Consider the following 23239-nt stretch of genomic DNA (forward strand, 5'->3'; position numbering starts at 1 on the left):
CAATTTGTAAATGTTTAAAAAAAAAATATGATGTGTTTTTAATGTTTTTTTTTTTCTTATTTATTTATTTTTTCTTTTACTTTTTTGATAATGTTGTGCTCATCTTGGCCAGGTCATTTCTGTAAAAGAGATTTTAATCTCAGGAAGTTTTATCTGGTTAAACAAAAGGGCAAATAAATGAACAGTTAAATGCACCCACTGGGCAATGATAAATGTGTGTGCAATACCACTTTATTTTGGTATAACATTTATTTTGACATTAACCTACCTCTTATTCCATTCCCAGAAGACAATTAACCTACCTCTTATTCCATTCCCAGAAGACAATTAACCTACCTCTTATTCCATTCCCTGTTAATTCTATTCTATTCTGTTATATACAGCACACCCGTACATACAAGTTTTTCTATTTTTATTTATATATTATACTGTATATTATTCATATATCTTTGTTCTTTAATTTTTATTTTATTACCTGTGAACTGTAGTTGTCTGTGTACTGGAAGCTTCTTCTGTCACCAAAACAAATTCCTTGTGTGTGCAAACATACTTAGCAATAAAGTTCTTTCTGATAACTAGTTTGTTGCACTAACCTTGAATTATGTATATTGAGGGCACTGTGACAAATTGCTTATGTTTCTTATTTGTAATTTGTTTTAGTTCAAATTGTCTTCAAGCTCCATTAATAAAATGTAATTTTGTACATGCAATATTTGTCACCCATGATTAAATAATATTGACAGACATCTCATAATTAGATCCATTTTTGATTCAGGGAGTCACAATCCAATTCTTAAAGGGGGGGTGAAATGCTCATTTTCACTCAATCTCCTGTTAATCTTGAGTACCTATAGAGTAGTATTGCATCGTTCATATCTCCAAAAAGTCTTTAGTTTTATTATATTTATAAGTGAAAGATAGACTGTACCGAGTCTTTCCGGAAAAAAACGAGCGGCTGGGGGCGGGCCGTGTGGGCGATGTGCTAAAGCTGTGCTAACGCGCCGAGCTAGTAACGTTAACAACACACAGAGACATTTGTTCAACAGTTTTACTCACCGCCTGCGGTTCCAACGCACGACTGCGGACCTTTATCATTGTGACTGCTCGATCCTTAAGCATTAGACGATCTGCAAATCCGTGATCTGGGCTTTGTTTATAAAACAATCATCGTCGAAATGCAGGGAAACAGTCTTGCTCAACTCGTTTTTGCCCCGGAAAAACAAACTGCATCCACTATTCCCTTAACGCTGGGTTCTTTGGGAATCTGTGCAGGTTTGTCTTGCCCTGGCAACCAAAAACCCACTTCTTTGGTGACATTGACTTCCCTAAAGCCGAGCAGAGCGCTTAGATGAGGTACTGCTTTCGCTCTCTTGCTCTGGTGTACGAGTGCGCGCGCGCCCGCGATCTTACCGGAGAAGTGCTCTTAGGACCCGTATAAGGAAATTCCGTTACATCTGACGTCACACATGCCCATACTCGAAAAAAACTTTCCGAAACTTGTGACAAACCGGAAGGACAATTTTTGGCACAGAAATACTCCTTCAAAACGTACAATTTAATTTTTGAAACTTTGTCCATGTTTAGCATGGGAATCCAACTCTTTAACAGTGTAAAAAACTCAGTGTGCATGAAATAGCATTTCACCCCCCCTTTAAGTGATTCCTAGTGCATTTAAATGTTTTCTTACTGACTATTCTGTAATGTAAAACAATTTTGTCAACGTGAGTTGTGTCTCTTGTCTTGTCCTGTGATAAAAGGCCTTATGCTCGAATTCAGAGGAAATTACTAAATCCACACTTTATTTTTGTTGGTGTGGTTGCTGAAAAACTCTGAGGCCATTTACATTCCTTATAAATGAGCTATGAACAAAACAAAATATCCATAAAAAGATCAGCAACATTCACACTTGTTTGAACTTCACATGACACTTGTTTGCAGCACGCAAGATGTGAACTACCACTCACTGGTAACACAGTGAGCAGTAATAGTGAGAGGATGCAAGCAAAATTGTCAATCTTGAAAGGCTAAGCGAACTAGATAGTAAATGAGTGTCCAACCAATTGTTTCAAAATACCATCATTTTTTGCATTCCCATATGCTCCAATGAGATGGCCTTAAATAGTCGTTTTATTCTATGTAAGTGCAAATAATTTTAAATGCAGATATTAAATCTGACGAAAGTAGTGTTCATCTCTTGCAAATTGCTGTATATTGTAAAACTGCATTTATTCAGAATTATTTTAAATAACATTGGATATTATGCCGAAAGTTGTGTTCATGTTAAGATGGAATTAAAATTCTACAACCAACTTGTCCTTACCTGCCACAGTAGTGCTAAGAGGCAGGGCTGCCTCTGCAGTATGGTATGGGTGGACAGCGATCTGAGTCATGGACGGCACTGGAACGCCAGGGAAAGTGACAGCGGTCGCTGCCATAGGAGGATGAGGGCCAGTGGCCACAGAAAATGGGTACTGAGCACCAATAAAAGCAGGGTGCATTCCCTGAGAAGACAAACAGATGCTCTTAAAACCAGCTTGATACGCCTTCCTCGAGTCATACACCTGCCATTGAAAAATTAAAACCACAAAATTAAGTTAAACCAAGGGCATAGCAGTAAAGATCATTATACATGTATAAACAAACTGGTATGAGTCTCTCTATTTATATTCTGCCAGGAATGTCATGCTATGCATCAATGACTGCCAAGTAAGCGTCTGCATTAGAGCTTAAATTTAGTATTAATTACCTTCAGTTAAATGCAGACAAATAATACTACAGACTGAAATAAAAATGCTAAGCACAGGTAATTGAAACCCATAATCATTTCAATAGGAAATGAACAGAGCTCATACCTGTGGGTAGGCTGTCCCAGAGACGGGGAAGACGGCAGGACGGGGGACATGTTGAAGCGGGTGGCCCAGGTACTGCGGGGTGCAGACGGTGGGCAGATGGGTTTGGATGGTGGTGTAGGGATGCAGACCTGCCGTGTGTGCCATGGCTGAGCCCGGCAGCGCATGTGACTGGTATATGGTGGAGCCGACGGAAATGACAGGTACTACGGCGGCTGCTGTCACTGTCGTAGTTACAGCCGAGACACCTGATGAATCCAAGACTCCGGTGTTATCCAGGATACCGCAGCCTCCCTCGGGTGCCGTTCTCCTTGCTCCACCGTTGGCCCCGCAGCGGCCGGAACCCTCTCGTTGGGCCCCTGAACCACCACCCACTGTTTGCTCGTACAGCCAATACCACTGGTGAGCCACCTCGAACAAGACTTCAGGATATACACCGCCTCCCTTTGCAGCCTCCTCAACAGCCATGCAAGCTTTCTCCAGCATCACATTATCCTGAAGAGAGAACAATGCAGAAAAGTGTTGTTTAAAAGCAACAAGCAGATGATTTTTATAACATTAGATTAAAAATGGATCGTGATCCAGTGGCTATGTATAATGAATGCGGGCTGTGCTGGACAATACCTGCTCCTTGCACTGCACTAGAGCTCTCTGAATCTCGTTGGGGTTCAGGGCATGAGCGTGAGGCAGGCAGCTCAAGGCCAGCTCTGCCGCAGCACGCACCATGTTGGGATCACGTGCTCGTGATGCGCGGTCTGCGAGTGACGCCACCTCCGGAGGAGTAAGGTGCCCGTCCCAGCATTCCACCAGAATGTTGAGGGCAGCACTCCCAATTTCCATGGCCTGGCCTGTGCAAACACGACAGAAGAATTCAAAATCAAACAAAAAATGCAGGTTTGCCCACCGATTTGTTAGAATACTCTTGTATTAACTTCATATCCATCCATATCTATCTACTTAATTAGAGCTGCACGATTAATTGTTAAAAAGATCACAATCTCAGTTCAAACACTAGAGCTGTGTTTGATTCATCGATACAACGATGTAGTATCATCACATGGTACTTGGCGATTCGAGTATCAATACAGCTGCTTCTGTATCGATTCTGCAGCATGTGCGCAGCAGTGGTCCACGCTTAATTTGAATACAAGAACAGCGTTTTAAACGGCGTGGTAATGTCCTGGAATTAATTAATATAATATATAGGTTAGAACAAGGTTTTAATCTGGCAAGCAGAGGAAAATAACTGGGGTTGCCTGATATCAAGAGACTTAATCCCCGAGCTTCAAAATAAAAAAAATATATTTTTCTCAACCTGGTACACCATGTGTACACACTGTCTCTCTGGATTAAAGTGCTGGCTTTCTGAAAACACCGGTAAGCTTGCAGTTTAGCAATCTACAGTTCGATATTCTATTCACAGAGAAGTGTAATACATCAAGTCTGTGTTCATATGGGCCTGAGAGAGAGGGAGAGAGAGATTGTGCATGTATGAATTACCTCAGTCTGTGCCGCGTTCCTCTATTAACAGTGAAGCGCCGGTGAGTTTAAAAAAAAACAGTGCTTCAAAAACAGTTAAGTTACCAACTGCTTGCTGAAAAAGATAATGTAGCTCTTCAGTGCTGAAGCTATTTTATTGATCAAAATTTAAGGGCGGCGTTGAGAAGTTTCTGCGTTGCTGAATGTTTCTGTGCACGCGCCGCGCGCGATCTGTCCGAATGTGTGCGCGTGAGCTACAGTGAACAAAGCGCATTACAAAATGCTTCTAATTTTTCAGAGAGTGTGTTAATTAGTGCAATGATAACCTATCAGCAATGTAAAGATGATTTTATTAAAATATTAGAATGAGTAGGCTACATTACAATATAAATTTATTAGAACGAGTACATTTTTATTTATGTGCTTAAAAAACAGAATATTGTACCTGGTGGGGGGGTGCCCAATGTTAACATGAAACTTACTCCATTACCTATATTGTTATACAGTGCTACAGAGGCCCTTCACAATGCAGAGGGCAACTGCTTGGTCTGCCTATAGTATGCAGTTTAATTAACAGCTGTTATACTAAATTCTGCTGAGGTGAAATTTAGTGCAGACCCGTATCTCTACCTATCTATATCCATCAATCCATACATGAGCCTGGAGAGATTAATATACTCTAGTATAGTACTATAGTTCTCCATACTGAATTGATACTCTAATGCCAAGGATATGAATTTTAAAGATTACATTCGCATTTCAAGGGGATAATAAATCATTTTGAAGTTTGTGATCCCTGGAGATTACACAATTATCTCTCACCTGTAATCCAGGATACATGTGAGGAATATGTCCTTGACAGCCAGTTAGGAGACACAAAATTATGGAGTCCGAGGGCATACAGGCCAATCTCAAAGGCACACAGATGCAGGTTGCGGTGGGGCCCCTGGTGGCCTCCACTGGCAGAGGGTTGAGTGAAAATGGAGGTGGAGCTGTTTCCTCCAGCTTTAATCAGCACAGTCTTGGCCAGCTCAAAGTAAAAATGGGCAGCTGCCTCAGATGGCTGGTTGGGCACATGTGGAGCATGGCATTCAGGCCGGCGGCCTTTATACCTATAAAGAGAGAAAGAGACTGTGTGTGTCATAAACAGCAGACTTAGAGTCAGAGAATCTGTTCTGACTCTGAACTGAAACAACATATTTAGTCAATGAATAGGTACTGAAGTAGAGATTTAGTTGTGTTTGTTAAGGGCTTAAAAGAGATGCTGATGGACAAGCACCAAAAACCGAGACCAAACCCACATAAGGGGCAATGAGGGCAAATAGACAGGTTTGTCTCACCTGCTGGTGTCAGTACTCTTGGCTCTGGCTCCTCCTCCAGCTCTGCGTGAGCCACTGGATGACGATGAGCCAAGTGAATCAGATGACGAGCTGCTAATGCTATCACTGTCCTGGCCTCTTCCCCAGGAAGCAGCTGTCCAACCCCCTCGAAGTGGGCGTCGACTGAGAGTAGGAGAGCTGTCTGAGGTGGTCTCTGGAGCGCTGCTGTCAATGCTTGCCATGCCTGAGAAAACATGCCAGACAGAACACCTTTTTACACTCTCAAAATTCTTTATGCATAGTTAAAAATAATAAATTAAATCAATATATGCAAATTAATGTATTATATTTGGAAATATATATATATTTTTACAAATAATATATTATTAAATAACTATTTTAAAAAAGGCTAATGGGTGAACTGATCATCTTTGCAGTGATCTGTGCACTTCATCTATCTGTCTAATTATCAAACCCACTGTCTCCTACCAGTGTGTTTCTTTTTCTGTCGTACAGGTGATCCCCAGCAGCGTGTGCCGTATGCCCCGCGGCCCCCCAGTGCCAGACGACTGGGCACTGTGCCTTCAGGCTTGAAGGGTGCAGCTTCGCTCTGCTGCTCACAGGAGGTCGACTGCGCACCCTCTGCCAAAAAAGAAAGAGGGATAAAAAACAGCAACTTTAAACTAGGTCACTTCAAACTCCACAGGGACCCAATTCAATAACATTTAAGCAATGAATTTCCTTCTGAAATTGAAGTGTCTACCCATGACACTTTGGTGGATGTGGTTCACCTTGATCTCTGTTGTCAGAGATGCCCTCTCCCGTTGCTGTGCTCTGAACTCCGCCAGCCGCTAAACCTCCCTGCTGCCCTGCTGCTCCCCCGCCGGACACACCCTGCACAGCAGCTGATGTTGCTGAAGGGGTGTGCTTTGACACTCCCCCCGCGGCTCCGCTGGCACCATGGGTGGCGTGTTTGGATGGGCTCTTTTGGCTGCTGGTAGCTGGTTTGCTAGAGTAAAATGAGCTCAGAGTCTGAGGCTTATGCGTCTGGCTCTCACGGTCAAGGAGTTTGTCCAGAATCTACAAAAAGATGAAATCAGAAATTAATACAAGACATTTACAGCATTTCACACATGATATCTTGGCTTATGCTTCATTACAAAAATGTTATTTGAGAGACTAAGGCCTTGTTTACACCTGGTATTAAGATGTGTTTTGGTTGATTGGATCACAGACTTATCCACTTTCAACCACTTCCAGAGGTTGTCGAAAATGCATTTGACCAGATTGCTTTCGTAGTGTAAACACTGATGTGGTCAGATGTGTTCGAACAGCCACAAAACACAGCCTACTCTCCACCTACTGATTTAATGAGTAAACATTATGGGAAGTGCGCTAGCCAGACGGGATTAAAACTTTGTTGGCTCGAGACCCAGGTTTGGTTTGAAAAACATACCGAGCACAATATTCTCTCAATCATTCCTGATTCTAAGTTAAACCACTTTAGGATTTAATAAAGACACTTTGAAATTATTTAGCAAGCCATGACAGAACAATCACAGCAGTGTGTGTGTCTAATTATTCCCATATTAATAATCCTCATACTTTTGCCAATTATACACATTTGTAAATAAAAATGTTAAAAGACCAAAGCAATTAAACAGTAGTAGCCTATATAATTAAAACAAATAAACTCGATGGCTGCTGGCATTTATTCGAAGCCAGCACTGGCAAATCAGTGGCTGTAATCATTCAATTATATCACACGACACAATGTACAAACTATTGAGCATACATACAGTTATTTAAAAAGAAGCTTAATTTAATTCAACGTTGAAACGCAATTACATTACTGAAAATAAGTTTCTGTGATCCACGGAGCATGCACTAATATTTTCAGTGGCGCTTTAACACGAAACAGGAAACTCGTGAATATTCATGTAAGCTCCGCCCAGTGTCACCAAAAATCTCAGACAGCAAATATTTCAGAACACTGGTTCTGAGCGCTTGATTCTGCACAAATAGTTTAACAACGCTAGCAAGGCAGATCAAAGATCTATATGATCTGGAGTCGGACAATGATTGGGCTGGAGTATGCGTGTTTTCAAGTTTTTATGGACATATTTCATATACTCTAGTGCTCTAAACATGAACCAGCACTGTGTATGCGCATATATTTAATCACGTCTTCTTCAAATGAAATATATGTGCAAATAAGGTATTTATTCAATGTTATCCACATTTCATCTGCAATTCCATTTTGAACTTTTGTAATGATACGTTTGGTCATTGACTTTTAAATGCATCATTATGCAAATTACAAACACATGAGAACCCACAAGTTCTCAGCTTCAAGACCCATGTAGATCAACGTACTACTACATTTCTCTGAAATGGTAGGAAATTAAATTAAATTGAATGTGGAGGATTTTAACTGTGACAAGATGATTGACAGGGCAGTTTAAACGGTGACAGGATAACTCCAAAAGACTTGCCTTTTTAAGCTTGCTTTGGTCATCTTTATAGGTGATCATCAGTGCTAGAGCCAAGTCTCCTTTTTCTCTCCGCGTGCCTTCACATAGCAGAGGATGCTCTGCCTCACTGACCGTTGTCTTCATACCTAATGTAAAAAAAATAAAAAATAAAAATAAAAATATTAATGAAAAGGAGAGACAATTGAAACACAGAATGAAAGAATATTTTCGACAACACACATTACTGCTGGTTGGTTTTATATTTTTTTCACATAAATTGACTCACCAAGAGCTGCAACAGCAGCCTCAAATCCCAGCTCCTCATCACCAGGCATTTCATTGTTACGGTTCCGGCTAGGAGGTCGAGAGCCCGTGGGAGAGACCACTGCAACAGGCAAGTGATAAGAAAAAAATATGAAAAACGAGCATGGGGATTTTGGGGCTTTTAAAGAGCATTTTTAAAACGGTTGGATAAGGTCGATGTGTGACTTACCAGGGGTGCAAAGCACGTCAAATATGAAGCTTGCCAGCATGAGAGGCAGAACCGGACGATAGTCGCAGAAGTTTCCATCACGGAGCTGCTCTGCTCTGTCCCTTATGGAAGTCATTTCTACAAGACCCAGAGGAATCTTCTTCAGGAGAGCCACTACCTCTGACTCCTGATATGCCAGCTTGACCTAACACAAGAGCACAGTAGTTTAGAATTCACATCTTTGAAATCAGCCATCAAAACATTACAATGCATTTTTAGTTTGTGGTTTGTTATACTGTGTGTTAATCTCTGCAATTTGTGTACACCTCGTTTGCTAATGTTAAATTATATTACTTGGCATTATTTTTTATATTTATGAATGAATACATAAATTATAATATAAAACATGTAAATACTTTTATACCATTAAATACAATAAAGTTAGAAAAAAAAAAAAAAACCTGATATTACACTTCCAAATTTCAACAAGACCAGACACACCCCTAACAACAAACTATACTGTCTACTAGCAGATCACCAGATTTATGAGATTTGCTTTACATCTGCTTTACCTCCAGAGCTTTAGTAGAAGCAGGAGGTCTCTGCAGCTCCAGGGAAAACATGCCAGTGTTGAAGGCCAGGTTATGGAGCTCCAGCCTCTCACTCAACACAGTCAGCAGAAAGGCTACTTTAGACAGGGTGTTAGTGGCCACCTGCGTCTGTTTACTGGTCGACACCTTGCTCTTTTTACCCTAAACGAGACAAGGAGATATTCATTTTCAAAGGTGAGCACCGGCATGATTGTATGTCACAGCTGAAACCTCTGGGAAATCAATGAAAAAGACTATTTCGGTACCTTTGTCTGTGGCTGCTCCACCTTCAGGTCGGGCGGATTAGCCAGAAGATCTCGAGCAAGGTCAACCGCCAGTCGGCAAGCATCATTACTGTAGCCGTGAGCATAGAGAGCCTCAGCACAGGCAAACAGTACCTGCAACACAACATTATACCTTTGAAAACGTTTGAAAACCTTTTTAAAGTTATGTGCAATTGAATTGAAAAGAAAGAATAAAATAAAGTAAAATTGTGGTCAAGTCATGAAACTATTTTGCAACATTTTCATTATATAATTATAAAACGGACAGTTACAGTACTTGATTATGATTGGCTGTGCTGCCTTTAGAGCCATTGTGAAAAACTCTATAAACATACTCGTGTGACCTCATTAAATCAGTATTACTGCAGCATTGCATCTGTGTGTTCCATCATGGCAAGCATTCTACTAAAAACTGCTGAAGAACTACATTGCTTGATGGAAGGATTATTATTTGTTAATAAATTAATTGTTTTTCTTGCCGTTTTTTTATTATTTTTATTTTATTAAACCATGTCACTTGTGTGCATGTGTGTATATATACACACACTACCCGGCCAAAAAAAAAAAAAAAAAAAGTCACTGTTTGGGTTTAAAAAGGCAAATGCTTAAGAGTCTATGTTTGGATCATTATTGCAGTGATTATTATGTTTCTAGCATGTTATACGTGTGGCAACAGTTCTTATAACCCTAATTGATGGAGTGTGTAGCTTTTCATTTCTTAAACAACCATGAAGGCCATGTTCCAGAATTTATACACAAGGAGTCTGACAACAGCCGGTATGATCTGATCTCACCATCAGCGAGTCTGTCTGTGATTACATGAAGAAACAGAAAAAACGGAGGCAGACTAAATCCAAAAGAACTGCGGCAACATCTCCAAGACGCATGAAGAAACCTACCTACAAAGCTACAGTACTGTGAAAAGTTTTAGACACGTATAAAAATGCGGTAAAGTCAGGATGCTTTCTAAAATAATGGCATAAATAGATTTTATTTATCAATTAACTTCTAAGTTAATCAAATCAATATTTGGTGTGACCACCCTTTGCATTTAAAACAGCTTTTGTCCTAATTACACTTGCATGTAGTTTTTAAGGTAGCTTTGTAGGCAGGTTTCTTCAAGCATCTTGGAGATGTTGCCGCAGTTCTTCTGGATTTAGTCTGTCTCAGTTTTTTCTGTTTCTTCATGTAATCACAGACAGACTCGATGGTGGTGAGATCAGATCATACCGGCTGTTGTCAGACTCCTTGCATACAAAAATCTCACTGCATTATTACAATAATGGCAAAACAAAATTTTGAACGGAAGCTTTTCTAACAGAAGCTATTAGAAGATGCATGGTCGCATTTAGCTCTTGTTCAGTGATAATTTTGAACGCTACTTTTAGGCAGTGCTTCAGTACTTTACGGCGGAAAAAAATTCACCTCCATCCTGCCCTCCTGTTCCAGAGGTTTAATCCCAGCAAAGATGTCTGGCTCTTCCTCATGGTTGCCGTCTGCAACCCCTCTATCCGCTCCCTCTTCTGAGGCAGCGCTAAGATAGTAGGCTTGATAGTCGTCTTCACCCACAGCATCTGCACCTGCTGCTACCTCAGCCGCCTGAGGTTCTGGGGCCCCTGAAGCTCCACTTCCATCTCCCTCTCTGCGGCCCCGCTGAGCCTGGCTTGGGAGCGAGGCACAGGGCAGAGCATCGTCTACAGGGTCCTCGTCTCCTCCGGTTTCATCCAGGTCTGCATCTGCATCCACCTCTTTCTCCATAGCTACCACTACTGGGGTTGCAATGGAGCTCTCCTTTGAAAAGCAGGCATGGCCATCAGCAGCAGAGGGCATGGCAGCATGTGCCACATGTTTTGTCTCAAAAGCACGGTCTTTTGAAATGTTACCAGCAGTATATTTGAGTGGCTCGCGGAGCAGTGGGCTGGGTGAAGGCAACATCTCGGGAGGAGGAGGAAGGAAATCGAAGGTGTTGCAGGCCTCTGCCCCGAGCGCCAGGCTGGAGCCATCATCCAGACTCAGCTCTGCCATGTCAGGCTCTAGAGAGCTGTCCTCACTGCTGGTTCGCCGCTTTGCGCCAGGGTGCTTCCCACTGACACCACTCGAACTTCCACACGAGCCCTTGTTGCTCTGCGTTAGCTTGGCCTTACTACCAGCTGATGGGGAGGAGCTGTTGGCTTTATACATGCCTTTACCTCCCTCCTGAAGTGAGAGAGAGACCCTGCCACCCAGACAAACCAGAACACCTCCGCTGTTCACGCCAGACACTCCTTTCCTCTTGCTCACAATGGTCTCCTTAGGGCGGACAGCCACCTCCTGCTGGGGAAGATGTGAGTTACTCCTTGACTTGTGTTCAGAGGAAGAACCTTCTGAGGTTCCACCACGAGTGCCATCTCCTGATTCCCCACCAGTCCCAGCTTTAATGCCCCGCTGCTGCTGCATTGCCCTGGCCCAACAAAAGGAAGCGTTTTTCTTATCTGCGCTGCAGTAGGTGATGCCAGGTAAAGGGTAGGCCACTTCCCAGTTGAAGTAGCAGCATTCAACAGCTGGTTTGAAGCCCTGGAAGAGTTTGTCCAGAGACTTACGGTGCTGCCCTCGTTTCACGATCTCTATTACCTTCAGGTGCCACTGCTTCAGCTGGGCGGCAAGCTCCAAGCGCCTGAGGAGTCGCAAAAAGGGGAAAACATTACCTTACCTAATTGATGAAAAATACAGCCACAAATCTTAAATTGAGCAATTCTAGATCAACATCACAACCATTAAGAATCACTAGTACTTTAGAGCTTAACCAGCTGTACAAACTTGCTCACCTCTGGGGACTCATGGTAGGGTCTAACACTGCCAGTCTCCATAAGACAACCATCTCATCACACATACTGGCACATGCATGTGCCGCGACCTCTGTCTGCCCATTACTGCGACCTGTGTGCCCGCTGGCACTGCTGTGAGACGCGGATGTCCTCACACTGTACCACCAACCAATGATCTTGAGGAAGAACAAAAAGAGCAGTATAGTATCATTAGAATAAAAAATGTATTATTTAAGTGTTGAGTTTAAAATGCATCTCCAATCCAATATTAAGCATATAAAGTCAACAACTAAATATTTAATTTCCTTCTGAAATAAAATAAAATGAATGGTTTGAATGCAGGCACAAATGTGACAAGTGTTTTCAACAGGATGATGCAATTTTTTTACACTTGAAATGGTCACCCTGAGGTGTGAAGTGTGGCCGAGTCAGGTTTGGTACCTGTTCATGAGTGAGACACTGTTCGGTGAGTATCTCTAACAGAGGTGCAGCGTTGCTGTCTCTCCTCTTAAACATCTCTCTGACGATGGACAGAAGATTCCAGATGCCCTCTGGCTCTCTACCTCGCAGGGGCCTCAGCAGACAAGCCCATTCAGCAGCTGCCGGAGGCTCAGTGGACGACAGGTACATGGAGTTCACATCACTAAGAACAACAAGAGACAAAAAAGAACAGTTATTGTTTGTGGCCCTTGTAATATACTAAGAAGGTCTATACAAAACTATTTTTTTATCATTATTAAAATACAAATCAATATTGGATAAAACGTCTCACAAAGCAGGCTAGTTTTAAATACATAAATATAGTCTTGAGATAAGGGACAAAACATGTCCTACACAAAAGCCCTATTTATGTTAAAAATAAATAAATTTATCCAAATAAAATACTTAAAAAGTTACATCAAGGAAATCTAGATACTGTAATATATCTGTAATATATCAAACCATACAAAAAAATAAATCTTGTTTCATGATTTTATTTACATATATATTTGGCCTGATATACATGCCTTATATAAACAGCATCTTTACATCTACTGTCACCCTGAGATCAAAATTGGTGAAACTTTTTTTTTATGGAATATTGCCGTTCTTATAAATAATTCTGTACACATCTTTCTTTTTACAACCTGTCACTCACATGAGATCACAGCAATAGCAAATGGACTGACGTAATGGACTTCATAGAGAGTGAACATGTAGGTCAGGCACAAATAAAATATATGTAATTGATGCGTTTTAAAGACGGGCAACAGATTCTTTGGATTCACAATGGGAACATTTCTGTTGCTGGAACCTAACACAAGCTTGTATTCTGTGAGCTACTGAAGACCCATAATGAGACGTACTGTACTGCTAAAAAAAGAAAAACAAACCACTGGAAGGATTGTTGTATTAAATTAAATATTAGTTTAAAAATTAGTTAGTTGTCTTAATTTATTGTCTTGTCAGTCAGTTGTTGTAAACTTCAGTTGAAGCTTTGTCAACTCCGCCAGTTTTTATCAACTCCCTCAGTATTTAACACTGTCAGATGAAGGTTTCTGATCATTTTTAAGAAATATTTTATTATTTTTTCCATTTATTGCATTAAAATATTAAAACATCAACTGAAAATTGGTCATATACATTTAATATTTAAAAGGTAGAGAATTAAGAAATTTAGGAACAGGATCGTTCATAACCCTAACCCATGAAAAGAATTTAGAAAATGTATTTTTTCATTTAGCTCCTTTACTGAACACCATTATTACATAATTGATGACTTTACATTGTTTTTGGATGGCTCAAATTAAAAAAAAATAGCATGTTTTTAATGCATCTGACGGAGTTGACTAATTAAGTTAAAGTGAATAAATGTACATTTTTAGAAAAGAAACCTTTTCAGAACATTTTCAGTTCATTGGCTGAGACCTTTGTCGACAAATAAATAATTTTATAATTAATGTATTATTAAATAATAAAAACTAACTTCTAAAACATGTTTTGTCCCTTATCTCAAGAATCAGTGATATATATATATATATGTATGCACTCTAGCTTGTGAGGTATATTCTTTACCCATACAAATAAAATAAAAAATGTCAGAAAAAGTACCCCCAAAAACCATGTATGCCTGTTTGGGAAACACTGGTTTAGACCACAGATGACAACAGTAAACTGTGCTACACTGTAAGTAGTACCAGTCTGGTTGCCTTTACCTAAACACAACCGGTGAGGGGCCACAGAACTTGTGCAGGGTCTTCTTAATGTTGTCACTTAGGGTGGACTCATCGAGATACCAGGTGCTCTGGTCAGAGGCTGAAGGGCCAGCAGTAGGATCTGTGGAACCAATCGTTAGAAAAGAAAAATGAGGATTTACAAGGTCTGCATATCTTCACAGAAAATTAGACATTTAGAAACTCATGAATTGTGGTTTGTAGGTCAGAGCATACCCGGGGCTCCACACACAGTGTTAATGGCGGTAGACTGGGAGGAAAGAAGCTCATCCAAAAGACGCTGAGCTGTCGGCAAGATCTGCAGATACAAAAGAGCGATTCACAATAAAACCAGAAATTAATTTAAACATCAGATGAGAAATTATCTGACAAATGTTTTTTATTAATATTAATTTAATATTTTTTTTTTTTTTTTATTGTTTAATATAATGTTGTCAAAAGTACCGACTTCGGTACCAAGTCGGTACTGAAATAAAAAAAATGTGACACTGAGCGCTGTTTAGCAGAATCATAAACACCTCTGATTGGCCATTGTGTTCACCCGCTCATCGGATATGTCTGTGATTGGCTACAATGATAAACGCACGGGAGCGTTTGAGAGCTCACGGAAGTGTTTGAAAGTGTCTTGAAGCGCTCGCGTGTGTATCTGTGTAAGCGCTCATTGATGTATATTTACAACATGTTTTTGAAGCGCTGATCGTTGTAGCCAATCACAGACATATTTGATGAGCTCGTGAACACAATGCACACGGTACTTTTGACAACACTACAAGTAACAATATTAGATTATGATGACATAATACATAATATAAAACAATAAAACATTAGCATTTACCACATAAATATTATTGGTAACTGTTTTCTGACTCATTCTGTACCAAGTATTTACAGAACCACACCAAAGTCATGAACACAGAACCATGATACAAACCGAGCTGTAATAAATCTGAGCAGTCACACCCCAATATGGACAATGAGGCCACTGTGTGCACTTCATCACAGTTATTTAGAACTGTGCAAAGACACTTTAAAGCTCAGAGAAACCACAGGCAACCAGACCATGTCAATTTATAAGAACAAATAAAAAAAAAACGCATGCCTCACCTGCTGTGGGAGTTCACTGATGAGGTATTGTGCAAACTTCTGGAGTTGATCCCGTTGTAACCTGGACAGGGACTCTGACACAGGTGCTCGAAGACATACAGCAGAAGCCTATAGCCAAACACAAGTCACTGATATGTGAAGCTGGCAGACATAACTGAAATTAAGCTTCAGTGCTTTAACCTACTCACTAGTGCAAACTAAGCCAGGAGCAGGCTGCTCATTAGCAAACACTCTGTGCATTTCTAATGTATCTGGAGGCTTTGATGCCTTCAGGTGGATGTCTCAGTGTGCCATCACCTGGTACTCCCTTCTGCTCATGGTGGACACACATGCTGGAGTACCCCTCATTTGCAATTGGCCCATACATAATATATGAGCTCCAGATAGACATGCTTTGAGCCGATCAGAGCTAATTCTCTCTTTGGCTCATAGTGAGATTATTAAAGAGAATGCAGAGTGTCCCGTGGGGGAAGCATTGTGAACTACTGGAGTGAAATGTGTTGGCTGTGTCTGGGAGATGGAGGATGGGGAGAGAGGAGGATGGATGAAGGACAGACCTGGAGAACTAAACTGAGGAGGAAAAGGAGGACGGAAATGTTTAGGATTCCTGGACAACACGCCCCAGTATGACTGAGTGCTGGATTAGCCACGTGGCTGAGAGTCTAACTATGGGAGACCACATTCTTCCACACACAATATCAGACTGACCCTTCTGCAGACATTTCACACAATATGTATTCTAACTTAGGGGGTTTTCAATCGTCTTGATTCCAAGGATCCTCATTATGATGATATTTTTATGAGGGAGCCACATCCCTCCTAAAATATAAAATGGATATATATTTTAATCATTAAAACCTATTTGTTAAGTGTGAGAAAGACACTTTATAATAGTTAAAATTAACCTAAACATAAGGCCTTTTTAACGCCTTCCTGTAGCTCAAACAGTAGATCATGGCACTAGTAACTCTAGCACTATGGGTTTAAATCCCAGGGAATGCATGAATTAAAAAAAATAATGTATAACTTAAATGTAATTTAAGTTACTTTGGACAAATGCACCTGCCAAATGGATAAAATGTAAATAAAAGGCAGCTTTATGTTTTATATTGCTATTTTATTGATAGTTTACCCAAAAAAGAAAATTCTATCATTTACTCACCCTTATGTTGTTCCAAACCTGTATGAGTTGCATGCTTCAGATGAACTATAAAGAATATATTTTGAAGAATGTTGGTAACCAACATTGACGGTAGTCATTGACTTCCATAGTATTTTTGGCTACCGTCAACTGTCTGTTACCAACATTCTTCAAAATATATTATTTTGTCTTCAGCAGAAGACAGACACTCATACAGGTGTGTAACAATATAATGTGAGTAAATGACAGAATCTTCACTTTAATATATATATAAACATTTGAAGTGGATCAAAACCTTTCATCAAAGTTATACATGAATTTTGAACAATACCCGTTTTGTCTTAGGACAACTTTGATAAACTTTTTTGATCCACATGTTAACTACTGTGTGTGTATAATGCTATATATTATTTATTGTACTAAAGCCAAAGTAAATAAATATTACATTGAATGGTAACACTTTACAATAAGGTTCATTAGTTACCATTAGTTAATGTATTAACTAACATGAACTAACCATGAGCAATACATTTGTTACTGTATTTGTTCATCTTTGTTACCATTAGATGATCAAAATAAAGCCGTTCATTGTTTGTTCATGTTAGTTCACAGTGCATTAACTAATGTTAACAAGATTTGAATAAAGTATTAGTAAATGTTGAAATTAACATGAACAAAGATTAATAAATTCTGTGTAAGTCCAGTTAATTATTAGTTCATGCTAACTAATGTAGTTAACTAATGTTAACTAATGAACCTTATTGTAAAGTGTTACCCATTGAAGAAATATAAATATTAAAATATAAAGCATTTCTTCAATTTATTGTACTGTATTTGTGCAGCAATGAATATTGACTTTAAACAGCTGTACAGAAAGACGAAGGAAACTAAAACAATTTAAAATTTGGCAAATGTATTCTGTAAACTTTTTTCAGGGACCACCTATCACCTCTTCTGCAGATCCCAAACCCCTCATTCAATCTGACTATTATGGCAATTTACTTCCTTTTCAAATTCAGGTACTGCAAATTTGTAAATGGCTTTGGGTTCTTGCAAAATTCAGCTTTAAGTTAATTGCAAATGTGAAAAGTCACGAAAACTGGCTAAAAGACTAAATTCAAGCAAAAGGTTACCACATAATTACCCTGGTGGTTACTATTCCAAAGCAGTTTAGGGAAAATTATGTTCATTTTGGTCAAGATTAGGACCCTTTTTAATGTTTTCAAATCAGGTCAGTTGAAATGTTTTTTAATCCTAGTTGCAACCAGCATAATTAGCATGGTGAGGAGATGTATTGATGCAATTTGAGCTGTGAGGACAGTCTGACAGCTAACTGCATGGGAAAAAAACACATAAGCCCACTCAAATAGTTAAAGGGCACAGCGATGATGCAGAATGAGAGGTCTAATGACTGACACACAAAGTTTATCACTGGTGCATGCCTCTCTAGCTTCTCTATGTACAATATCATAATCCAGTAGTATCAATGACTGTTTGAGTCTGTATCTTTCTTGATGTCATGTTCTGTTTAGGATATAGAAAAAGTCTGCAGGAATGCATTATACTTTGTGACAATCTTTGAGATGTTGAGTAGGTGGGCTAAATGTCAAGCCTGAAGCATTTGAACTTCAGGCTGCAGGCTGTGATGTGAGAAAGTGATAGGTAACCTCATCAAACACCGGCCTCAACACGCAAAGAGGCAAATGAAGGGATTCTGCAGCAAGATATCAAGTCTTAAGTGTCAATGATTTACTGAAATTCCTGTGTGGCTGATAAATGGTCTCATATCATAGCAGAACTAAGAATATAATGTTTATTCAACTCACAATAGCATAATAGACTCTAAAGCTGTTTGAAACGCACAGGAATGCACAATGATGGTAAATGCATTCAAATTAAACACTCTCAAAGTTTTTTGCCAAGAAACGGTTTAAGATAAGATACACCTAACCTACAAACATTGGCAAGTGTCATGTTGCAAAAACTAGGCTACTTAAAGAGTTGAATTCTCCTTCATTTCCCTTCACTTTTCCAAAATTACAATATGAAATTCAAATAAACACAATGTATATCTAGCGACAGCAATAAGAAACTAAACAGGGGAACTGTGTATTTGATATGTACAACAAAATCACACCATGCGAGAAAAGCTTATGCAAAATAAGTTTGTTATAATTTCCCCCAAAGGCAGCAAACTGAAGACAAAGCCCACATGAAAATGCTAAACGCCACCCACGGCCCGGGCCGCCAGGTCTATCTGACTGCGGCAGGGCCTCCTAAGGGGGGTGGGATATCACAGCAGTGCAGATCCTTCCCTCCACCCTCCTGACTCCACAGGGAGGCATCAAACCTAATCAAAAGCTTCTCAGTGCTCTCACGCCCACGGTCACTCAGCACGGAAACCTAGAGAAAGTTTGTGTATGTGCTGTAAGTGAAATCTTCCCCACAGATACGTCTATCTGAATTCCTGTGTATATGTCATTTTGAGACAATGAGAACTGTTGCCTTAAGTAGCTTGTTTTCTTTTAATGCATTCATTTCTTCGAACCTTAAGGGACAATCGTAACTATGCTACATATGGAGTTGCAGTGTTCATAAACAGACACATTCAAATATACTTCTCTTTTAAGCTCTGTATTTCACCCTAGATCAAATTCCAGCCCAAACAAAGGTAATCTCAGTAATTGCACTTTACTTAAAAAAATAAAATAAAAAAGAAAGAAAGAGAAATATGGAAAACAAATATCGGTGTTGGGGTGGAAACCTTGTATATCCATATCTTGTCATTTAATTATTATTTTTTCACCAATCATTACTTTGTCACCGTTTCTGGGTTTTGCAAATATTTAACCAATGAAAAGTTAAAAAAGACCTTGAGACTAAACCTCATAACTCTATTGGATCCTCAAACTGTTGGTCAAAACTCCATCCGCCTCTATCGTGAATAAAGTGCCGTATGCCGTTTTCTCTGCTTGCTTGCAATGCAAAGGGAAATAAAGAACTGGTTCTTTTGAATAAGTACAGCATTTTCTTTACTTACGAAATTATAATATATATATACATATATATATATATATATATATATATATATATATATGGACAGACAGACGCACACTACTGTTTTATGTATTTGAGGAGCAGAGAAGAGTGTCTTAGGCTAGCATTTGTTGTCAAATTATAGTACTATGCATAGCACTTTGTCTTTAAAAACAAGAGATTTTGGCCAAATGACAGAAAGAACTGAGCACCCACATAGCAACAGTAAACTTACTAACCTGTAAGTTGATGGAAAAAAAATTAGATACACTTACTGCCTCAGATTTAGTCGTTCTAATGACAGACAAAAAAAACGTATGAGCAAAATTCTTCGAAATTCTCTGGTCAAAAACCTTGTAACACAATTTAAGCTTTATTTTGGTCAAATGTTAATATAACAATGACACATGCAAGTGTCAGACCATATATAAAGCCACAATATCAGCTTTGACAATGCAGTGCTTATTTAAAGGGACACTTCACCCATTTGCATTAAGCTTTGCATTGTTAGAAACCCAGTCATACTATTGAATGGTCGTGCAACACTCTCTCATTTTCCCCTGAGACGGGAGAAATCTGTTATTTACCTTTTACACTTCCTCCTACAATGACGCAAAAATCGTCATTTTGCGTCATTGTAGGAGGAAGTGTAAGAGGGGGGGGATTTCTGTTGAGACTACAAGCACTCGTTCCTCATCTTTCCCAGGGGGCGGGACCCGCTCACGCTACAGACCTATTACAGATCAGTGGGTGGGACTTTACTCTCTGAAACTGAAAGCAAATATCCTCCATCTTGTTTGAAGCTAAGCTAACAGGCGCTGTGGAGACAGATGTAAAGTTATGACAATAGCGGAGGAGAGTGCTCAATATGATATAGAAGAAGAGGATTTCGGAAGTCTGATGCTTGAATCAGGTGTTTGTGGCTACCTTTACAAGCCGCATTATAGCGAAGAGCAGCCGAGGCAGAAGACCTGCCTGCCGCGGACGAGGAGCCCGGACTGGCTCGAGTTAGGGCGGACTGGTGGCGCCGGTGATCTCACTATGCAACTCATAGACTGTAAGATGCAACTACGAACACAGAGATAGAGTCCGTCTGCGGCAAAGAATTTCAACGATGACAATTTCTCCTGGACGAAATCTCTGAATCAGACGAGGACACGGACGTTTGTGTTGAGAACTATCCTAGTTTCGCACCGCATATGTTCTGACTGAACATCCAGGTACCATGCAATAATTCACCTTTTCGAAAGAAATACAAACGAGGAGTAATGCACTAATGAGTTCGCCAACTAACTAGACATTTTGTGTGAATGTGAAATGAATTTCAAGCTCTGGTGGTAGCTAGCCTTGTAGACGGAAGAGTGATTTCTCTTATAGGTAGATATGCGCTTTCTGGATTAGTGGGAGTGGCTTGCGGAGCTGTGCAATGTGGTGCATTGTGGGAGTTGTTGTCTTTCATACAAATGCGTCCTGAAGTTATTTTTTGTCTTTTCTCGGTCACAAAGGCACCAAATTCAAAATTTATTTTACATTTCGACTACATATATGACCCACTTTCAATAAAAAACAATGTTCAAATGGGTGAAATGCCCCTTTAAAAAAAATAGCATTTTTCCATTTCCTGAAAAGTAGCGTTTTTGGAGAAACAAGATTTCCGCCCAACAGCGACGATATACAGTATATAACTTTTCAGATTTGCTGAAAATGACATTTAACATTGATATTAAATAAGTGTTTTTAAAGATTAACTTTGAGTGAGCATTAGCATTATTGACGTGTAAAAATAGGTTAAATAAAGAATGCACAATTAAATATCCAATAAAAAAATTACAAATAAAAATAAAAAAACTCAGTTATACTATGTATCCCCAGCGAGAGGACAATGTGTGTACCTACAAACTCTTACATTGTGAATTCTGAAGAGGCAGAGGGCCACAACGTGGGCACACCATTTGGCTCCTGCTCCACAGGTGCAGCTGCAGGAAGTGATGCGGCAGCGGTCAAACATTACAGCCACATTGTAGGCTCCTTTTGATTGGCCGGCCTGGGGCGACACTACTGTGGCACTGAGGTGGAAACCTGTTTAAGGGAACAAAAGCATGTCAGTCTTTGGTAACACATTTCAACACAAAACTAGTTCACATTCTCCTCACACTCTGGATAAAAATGTCCTTATTATTGGGGAGTTATTAGTTGTAAAATTCTGTTTAATATGAAAACTTGTGCTTTGTTTTAGAGGGATTATTTTGAAAACATCATATTTGCACCTGATGCAAGGAGGTATTTAAAGAAAAATTGGGAAACATTAATGTTTAAAAGGCTGAGGGAGTTTGGTGACTAAGACTGAATGATAAAACAGCAATTGAACTGTACACAGACCAAACAGGAAATGAAAGACATCTGAGATGGAAAGAGAGAAATGTGTGCATGGAGTGTGTGTGGAGAGTCGAGTGCAGGGGGTTGGCCGAAAGCTTTTACCACTGGACAGCGGCCAGCACTCCTCTGGCCAGTAAGAGCAGAGGTGGGGGTAGTGGGTGGTTTCAGCTTATAGCTCCTGTTCCAAATTCAACGGGCCTCCTCAAGCCAATTCTACTACACTGCCTCTTTTTTTCTTTCAGTCTACCTGTCGGTGCCAAAAGTACCCCTCTATTCCTTTATTCATGACCCACATTCTCCTGTCAGCTGTCCCTGATAAAACAAAAGGCCCAAAGTTTTCGTAAAAAAAACTTTGTATAAAACAGGGTTTTTCTTTAATTAAGAGAACAACTGGCTGGACCAATAAGCACATCATAATTGCAAATGTCACTAGGTTGTCATCAGTTACACGTCATTAAAGAATATAATGTTAGTATTAGTGATATTGTTACAGTCATGGTAAACTTAATCTCTGATTAAACTGATAATTTACCTCACATGAACCACAAATTAAGTGACTGAAAGGGTCTATCTGATATCCCAGTGGGCAACGCAGCAATGTTTGTTGAATAGACTAATAGGTCTGTAACAACCAAGAAGTTTGGGCATGACATGAAAAGGCTGAAGGTTATAGTCTTTTTAGCACTGTATTCTCACTATGAGGTTAAACACAGTGCAATGGGAAGAGTTTTGGAAGCACTTCCCTTTTAGGTGCAGCTGTCTCTGTCAGACCACTCTGGCTCCACTCTGGTGGAGTGACTGAAAACGTTTGATTTGGCCTTGACGGGCAGTTAGGAGGTCAGTGTGGTGGGTTGTCACTGATTGGCCAGGGCAGCTAGAGGAGGATTTTTTTATGGTCTTTTCAGAATCATATAATTGATAATAAATCCCCCTAACAATCTGCTAATACACTGTAAACAAAAAAGCAGTGAGCGAAACTCACATAAATCAGAAGAACCAAACACACCGAGGGGTCAAAATGCAACCAAAAACCTAAAGTATGCTTCTGAGGAACAAGCAAGTTGAATTTTTCCCTCTAGAAAGTTACGATGTTTAAAC

The 23239-nt window shown here is 39.8% G+C and overlaps 1 protein-coding gene across 9 annotated transcripts in view; it reads right to left on the reverse strand.

Moving 5' to 3' along the window:
• zswim8 (zinc finger, SWIM-type containing 8) overlaps positions 1-23239 on the reverse strand; it is a 49397-nt gene that overhangs the window by 18172 nt on the left and 7986 nt on the right. For 6 of the 9 annotated variants that reach the window (XR_013819591.1, XR_013819592.1, XM_079855994.1 and 3 more), the window contains 19 exons: positions 21672-21844; positions 15589-15696; positions 14701-14782; positions 14467-14587; positions 12713-12914; positions 12272-12447; positions 10893-12120; positions 9450-9581; positions 9166-9345; positions 8615-8798; positions 8408-8506; positions 8143-8267; positions 6439-6727; positions 6137-6289; positions 5669-5891; positions 5151-5440; positions 3474-3697; positions 2853-3344; positions 2321-2501 (listed from right to left, as the gene is read on the reverse strand). Coding sequence is in view for 7 of the 9 variants with exons in the window: in XM_079855994.1 (XP_079712120.1) it covers positions 2321-2501; positions 2853-3344; positions 3474-3697; positions 5151-5440; positions 5669-5891; positions 6137-6289; positions 6439-6727; positions 8143-8267; positions 8408-8506; positions 8615-8798; positions 9166-9345; positions 9450-9581; positions 10893-12120; positions 12272-12447; positions 12713-12914; positions 14467-14587; positions 14701-14782; positions 15589-15696; positions 21672-21844 (4662 nt within the window). In the remaining 2 variants the exon portion in view is untranslated. Of the gene's footprint in view, positions 1-2320; positions 2562-2852; positions 3345-3473; positions 3698-5150; positions 5441-5668; positions 5892-6136; positions 6290-6438; positions 6728-8142; positions 8268-8407; positions 8507-8614; positions 8799-9165; positions 9346-9449; positions 9582-10892; positions 12121-12271; positions 12448-12712; positions 12915-14466; positions 14588-14700; positions 14783-15588; positions 15697-21671; positions 21845-23239 lie in introns of all 9 variants that reach the window. The other 3 variants (XM_079855990.1, XM_079855989.1, XM_079855988.1) reach the window with 1 other exon arrangement.

Source organism: Squalius cephalus (genome assembly GCF_949319135.1).
Source record: "Squalius cephalus genome assembly, chromosome: 21".
In the NCBI taxonomy this organism is placed as follows: Eukaryota; Metazoa; Chordata; class Actinopteri; order Cypriniformes; family Leuciscidae; genus Squalius; species Squalius cephalus.